This window comes from Bidens hawaiensis, unplaced genomic scaffold (genome assembly GCF_021521415.1).
Source record: "Bidens hawaiensis isolate Kalapana, Puna unplaced genomic scaffold, B.hawaiensis_p1.1 tig00005079_1, whole genome shotgun sequence".
In the NCBI taxonomy this organism is placed as follows: domain Eukaryota; kingdom Viridiplantae; phylum Streptophyta; class Magnoliopsida; order Asterales; family Asteraceae; genus Bidens; species Bidens hawaiensis.
Window position 1 is genome coordinate 1,426,888 of NW_027491323.1, and position 6,607 is coordinate 1,433,494.

The 6,607-nt window shown below is 31.0% G+C and overlaps 1 protein-coding gene across 1 annotated transcript; it reads left to right on the plus strand.

Annotated features, from left to right (window-relative positions):
* Nucleotides 1-4,302: 4,302 nt before the first annotated feature.
* Nucleotides 4,303-6,607, plus strand: LOC143628846 (rho GDP-dissociation inhibitor 1-like). The gene is made up of 5 exons (XM_077098316.1): nt 4,303-4,648; nt 4,897-4,963; nt 5,491-5,709; nt 6,218-6,342; nt 6,441-6,607. Exons 1-5 carry the CDS (start codon nt 4,448-4,450, stop codon nt 6,516-6,518), a joined length of 690 nt encoding a protein of 229 aa, XP_076954431.1. The 5' UTR covers nt 4,303-4,447; the 3' UTR covers nt 6,519-6,607.

Here is a 6,607-nt window from a genome sequence, read left to right on the forward strand (position 1 = left end):
AAATCGATTTTACTATCGTGAATCGATTTATGGTGAAAGCGTCTTTGCTTACCGATGGTGGTTCCACAACAGTGATTCTCGATTGGTACCCTCCCTCGTATCTCACTTTTTATTTTAATATATAGTATTTTTTTTGATAGCAGGGGCTTACAATCCATTTTAAAAACTTGTATGGTTGGCTTCTTTTTCTATCGCCATCCAGGTATTGCAACTCATTCTTCTTTTATCTTTAAATTACTCAATACATACAACATACGTCTATATGTATACCAGAATTTGTAAAGTCTTACTTCGTAACTATGTTTTAAGTTGTAATCCCAAGTAAATTCCCATAAGTTAATTGTACTTCTTCAGAGATATCAAGATTCAAAACTTTTGTGATGAATCATTTAAAGTGTGTTTTTTTTTTTTAAATATATGTACATGTAGCCAAAGGGTTCAATGACATCTTACTTTGTTGATTGTAAGAGCTGTTATGCTTACTACTATATATTAAAACACTTATTTTTTTGATATGCAATATTGTGATGGAAAACATGCCATATAATATAATTTTCGAATTACATATTAAAAAAATCACCTATGAACTTTCGAATTACAACATTGATACACTTTATTATATATTGTTGTTAGCATAATGTTTGGCTCGTGGCTAAATGTTTATTGAAATATTTATGTCGCATAATTTTCAGGCTATTAGCACTTAGATTAAGGTCATGGATGGATGCTCGTATTTTCTTGAGAAAGCTCTTAGATTTTAAAGACACATTGTTAGTTTGGTTCTCAATCATACAAAAAGTGATATGAAGTAATGTAAAAATTATGAGCTGGCTTACACTCTCCCTGCATTAATTTATATGCTACAAGAAGAAAAGTGGAAGTATTCTTCACACAATCCACATATGCAGAGGAAGTGTACAACATAGTTCAATAATATTAAAAAGGTTTCTTATAGTCGTATAATCTAATTTAGATGTTTGAATGCTACTGTTTATTATATCTTGTTTTAGGGTAGAAGAAATTCAGCTATGATGAAGACGCACATATTGTCGGTAATAGAGTTAAGGTACAAAATTTTTTTCTTGCATATTAAAAAGAAGAAGACACATTAATTTTCACTTGTGATTATTTTTCATCTTTTTTTAATTATTGATTACGGAACTTCATTTTTAGCTTGTCCTTAAAGAGCTTGAGCAAAGTTAATATAGAACATTTGAATTTCTACTGTATATGTAATGTTACATCAACAAATGAGAGAAATTTTTTAGTGGAAACTGGGATACTATAATTGCGTAACTTCTAAACTTGGATATGGAGGATCTAATCAGTTGTGGTTTACATTTTTTAATTTTAAATTAACTAAGATTCGTTCACTATGTTATTGTCAGAAAACAGGTTTGGTACTCCTACACATAATTCTCTTAATGTATGAGAAGTATGAAAACCGAACTGATTCATTTCTAATTCACCTACACAAGAAGTTGGTCAATTATAACAAGAAAAGACTCAATTGCCTGAATATGAAAAGAAATTGAAGAGGCCATCAAGGTTGAACTAGAAGCCATGCAAAAAGATTTTTTGATAGTGCTAGTCAAGGTAATATGTTAATTTTTTTGTCTAATTGTTAATGTTGTTTTTGTTTAATTATTAGGTGTACGAGCCATTCTCTTATACTTGTTTTTCTTGAATAAAAAACAATGACTTTAAAAAATAAAAGAAAAAAACTTTTAGATTTTTTTAATCAATACTAATGTTTGGTTATATGGTTGATGGCAGGGTGGATATGGTGAGAAGCCTAGGAGGCTCGGAGCTATGGTTTATGAAAGTGAAAAGAATGTTTCAATTCATTGTGTAAACATTAGGAAATTGGAATATGTTGTTACACAAATTTTTTAAAACAAATATGTTTCGAATTGTACTTATTTTTGAAGTTATAATATCATGATTTCTATATTTACAATTTTATGGAACTTTATGTTTATAATTTTTATATTATAAATCAAGTGATTTATGTAGCAAAAATTATGTGCCTCTAAAAATTTGTCACAATTTTTTTTTATATTGTGCAAAAGAAATGTGTCACTAAAACTAGAATTAATATGTAACTTGTATTACTTTCTAAAGGCATAAAAATTGTGCCACAATATTTTTTTATATTTTGTGGCAAAATAAAAAGCATCACTAAAAGTCTAAATACTTTGCGCGGCACATAAAAAAAGTCACTAAAAGGCTTTAGCGTCACCGCTTCTAGTAGCATTTTTTTTGAGTGCCACAAATTGTCAAACGGGTCTTTAGTGGCACTTTTTTCTTGTATAGTGGCATTTTTTTTGTAGTGCTAGTCGAATTGTTTATTCATGCTCAGTTTCATCTTGAAATTTGATCATATTCTTTTATGTATTTAAATATATAGTGTTTTAGTTAATAATATTTTCAAGAACCCTGTTTTTGTTCGTATCCTCGTCTAGGCATTGCTAGGGAGTTTTTGTTCATTTTAATGACTAAGACGGTGATGAAATAAAAAAAAAACATCATGTTCATGTTTTAATGTGTTTTAGTTCTTGGATGTTTACTATGTTTTAGTTCATGATGTTTGTTCACGAATGTTCACTATGCTTTAGCTTATGATGTTTACTCATAGATGTTCAGTACGTTTTGTGCCATTATGATTGAAAAGGACCGCAAGAGAGAAAATCAACATAATGATCTATTGTGCTATTGTGTTTTACATAATGTTCACTCTCTTTTAGTTTATGTTTATAGTGTTTTATTTCATAGTTTAGATTGAAATACGAATTAAAATAATTATTTTATATTCACTGTATTTTAGTTCTTTGTTTAAATTAAATAGTACCAAATTTAAATGTTGCATTTAACTATTTAAGTATTATCAAATTCAAATCTCGAACAAAAGACGATTATGCCTTTCTCTGCTTAAAAAATGCACCTCATTTTAAAATGCATCATGGTTTTTAAACGACTTTAAATCTTAACCCTTAACACCTTATATCTAAAGGTTCACAAGACTACACATGATAAATTTTTTTTTTCCTCTATTTTATTTTTTCTTGAAAATGGATATTGTGATATAATTTAGTGGGAATATTTTCCCCACAAGTTTTAATCTTCCCATGTGTATTTCAATATCATTTTGAATTAACCCATGCTGTGAGCAAGCATATGATAACTCATGGCATAGGCTTTTTTACCTTTACAAATAAAAAGAAAAAGTCCAAATGGTATCTTTTGTATCCGACAATCCAGTCATTGCTAAGCTGTTCGTGGTCTCATTATTAATGGAGATAGTGCAACCTTAGTGACCATCATGATCTCTATAAAAATATTCCCACACAACACGCGACCATTTCCGCTCCTTCCACATCCAATTATCAAACATTAAAATTCCCGAATGTATATGTTTCTTATCTTCTCGGAAGGAGGGCATCTTTTGTCACGATTCAAAACACGACCTGAACCCAACATGAAAAAAAATAAAAGGTATTAGGTCGACTAATTCGACATGTTTAAAAAATGGGTCGGGTTCGGTTTGACCAGTATCAAAACGGATTGACACGTTAAACTATTTAAAAAAACCTTTTATAATTATATTTTTGTTTTTGTTATTTTGATTTTCCATTTTTCTGAATATACACTTATAATTTCCAATTCATTTTCAATACTTTAAAAAAAAAATTTTATATTTATATTACACATTTAGTCTACCGACTCTAAATTATATGAATTTGTTTTATAAATTTTTTTTGTAAATGGGTTAAATGGATCGTGTTGGAGTCGACCCGATATATGTGTGGGCAGGTTGGGGTTAAAATCTTTGACAAATATAATAATATTGGTCAGGTTCAGTTTGCGCATTTCAACCTGTCAATCCGCCAACTGGCAACCCGTTAACAGGCCGTCTCGTGGGTAAACTAAATCAAGCTATAGCTTTAGCCTTCATTGTTATAGGGACTCTATCTAAAATAGGGGTTTGCGTTTTAGGGTTTTGAAAGCATATTTTTTTTAGATTTAGTGACTCGGTGATGGGTCACGTGTTAACGAGGAATGTTTCATATTCATTATCGTATATCATTCATATTCAACAATTCTTGGATACTCTATATGGTTATACGCATTAATTAAAAAAAACAAAAAAAATAAAAGGCTTAACATTTTAGTTAGTTTTAGATCTCCTAATACATTAAGCCGGCTCTTCCTATTAACCCGCCAACTCAACACAATTCACAACCCTGCTTTTCCTTTTCTTATGCTTTGATGCATTTCAAAACTACCTGTCTTTTAAATATTCCACGTTGAATCTTTAATTTATAATGACAATGAGCGCCACGTTATCTTTTACCCTATAAAGACATAATAATATTCTTTCTAGTTTCATCCTTGGCTGTATATTCTGCTAACTCTAATCCATGCTATTGTTTTAAGTTCCAAGAACATGGGATTTGTGGGAAAGAAGGACATGAAGAACTGTGGGGCAGATTCAGAGGTTGAAGATTCAAGTGAGGTGGTGTGTATTACCAAGAACATGAGTGAGTGTTCGTTATGTGTAACCGAAGACGACGATAAAGAAGATCTTCAAGGGAAGATACAAATCGGCCCTCGACGCACCCTTAAAGAACAGTATGAAGCAGACAAGGTTTGTTGCCTGTTATTATCATAATGTATCTAGATTTAATAACTGACTTAGTATTCGCAACATGCATTGACTACTTTTTTTGTTTTTGTGAATGGCAAATTTCATACTTTCCTGACTTAAACCCAACACCTTTAGGTGTTTACGAGGTTTTACTTCGGCTACTGGACAGCCTGGACCGTGAACTTTGATTACTTGTAATTCTATAAATAAATCTTTGCAATATTGATTTTTTGATGCTTATTTCATAGGATGATGAGAGCTTGATGAGATGGAAAGAACAACTTCTTGGAGCTGTGGATATCAATTCAGTTGCTGGTAATGAGATGTTAGAATTCATTAGTTTTGTGATAATAATAATAATAATAATAATAATAATAATAATAATAATAATAATAATAATAATAATAATAATAATAATAATAATAATAATAATAAAATGTTTTGCAGTTTTCTTTTTGGTGATGTTTATTTCTCTATCTTGATTGAAATTGGATTGAAATTGGATAAATCCTTATTGCTATCTTTTCTTATAGATAAGAGATTGAATTTGATTAGATTTTTCTTTTATATATATATATATATTATCAATTGTAAGCTTATAGATATTCATTAATAATTAAATATTCACTCATGCAGGGTGTGTGAAAATTCACCGCCACTAAATATTATATCATTGATAAGTATATAAGGTTAAATTTACGCCGTTTATTTGTCACTTTATTGTAATCAGCTTGTTTTATTTAATGGAAATTTATTGTTGATATCCATTTTCTATTTACAGAAAACATAACAATATAACAACCGGACAAGATTAAATGACAACATTATTATTGTTGTTGCAGAAACACTAGATCCAGAAGTCAAGATCTTGAGCCTTGCTATTGTATCACCTGGTAGAGACGATTTGCTTCTTCAGATCCCTGATAGCGGTAAAGTTAAAGGAACATGGTTTACGTTAAAAGAAGGGAGTCGTTACTCCATCAAGTTCACTTTCCAAGTTCATTACAACATTGTGTCTGGCCTCAAGTATACCAATACAGTCTGGAAAACAGGTCTCAAAGGTATGATCTCTTACTGATCAAACTGTCTGTAGAGAGTAGAATTTTTTGATTAGTTGGTATTCAATTAAGTACTTTTAGTGGTTATTTAAAAAGTTCTTGTATAGGCAGTTTGCTACCCATGTAAGCAAACTCATGTAAATTTTGACAAGCGAACACCGTGGAGTTTGTAGAGGTAGCGAACTGGCTAGAAGTAAAATAACTTCTAGAAAACGTATACAAGTGCTTAACCATATCCTATCACGCCTTGAAGTAAAAAAATCATTATTTATATTCCTATTGTATACAAGGGCATAGTGTTGTAAAAGTAGGTCTAGGCTGCCGAGTACTTGGGTAATCCCTGAGTACTCACCACCTAGACCTGAGTACTTGACAAGTAATTCCCGAGTACTCTCTGACTAGGCTGAGTATTCGCAACTCTTCAGTCGACCAACCTGGGAACGTCTAACGACATTTGTAGACTCTAGCGTGATACACGTGCCCTTGAAAAGTTTCGTGACTTTGTTTACAGTTGACAAGAACAAAGAAATGATAGGCATTTTTAGTCCTCAACAAGAGCCTTATACCCATGAAATACCTGAAGATACCACTCCATCTGGAATACTTGCTAGAGGATCATATTCAGCAAAAACCAAGGTACTCGCTATCAAGTTTTAGTTTATAATTAATTCGCATGCCTAGCACATAATGTGATCATTTCTATACTTTCTAACTACACCCTTTAACTTATGCAGTTTCTTGATGATGATAATAAGTGTTACTTGGAGTTGAACTATACTTTTGATATCAGAAAAGACTGGCAATCATCTTGAGGTCTTCAGATCCCAAATATATTCTTAACTTGATCCTGTGCGAGCAAGTGTAAAATTTTCATTTCTGAATGTTTTTGCTATCGCCAAAA

Bases quoted from the DNA above. Each gene is read 5' to 3' on its own strand.
- LOC143628846 (XM_077098316.1), top strand. From the start codon at position 4,448: ATGGGATTTGTGGGAAAGAAGGACATGAAGAACTGTGGGGCAGATTCA. The intron at 4,649-4,896 runs GTTTGTTGCCTG...CTTATTTCATAG, and splicing joins AACAGTATGAAGCAGACAAG to GATGATGAGAGCTTGATGAG. The intron at 4,964-5,490 runs GTAATGAGATGT...TTGTTGTTGCAG, and splicing joins GGATATCAATTCAGTTGCTG to AAACACTAGATCCAGAAGTC.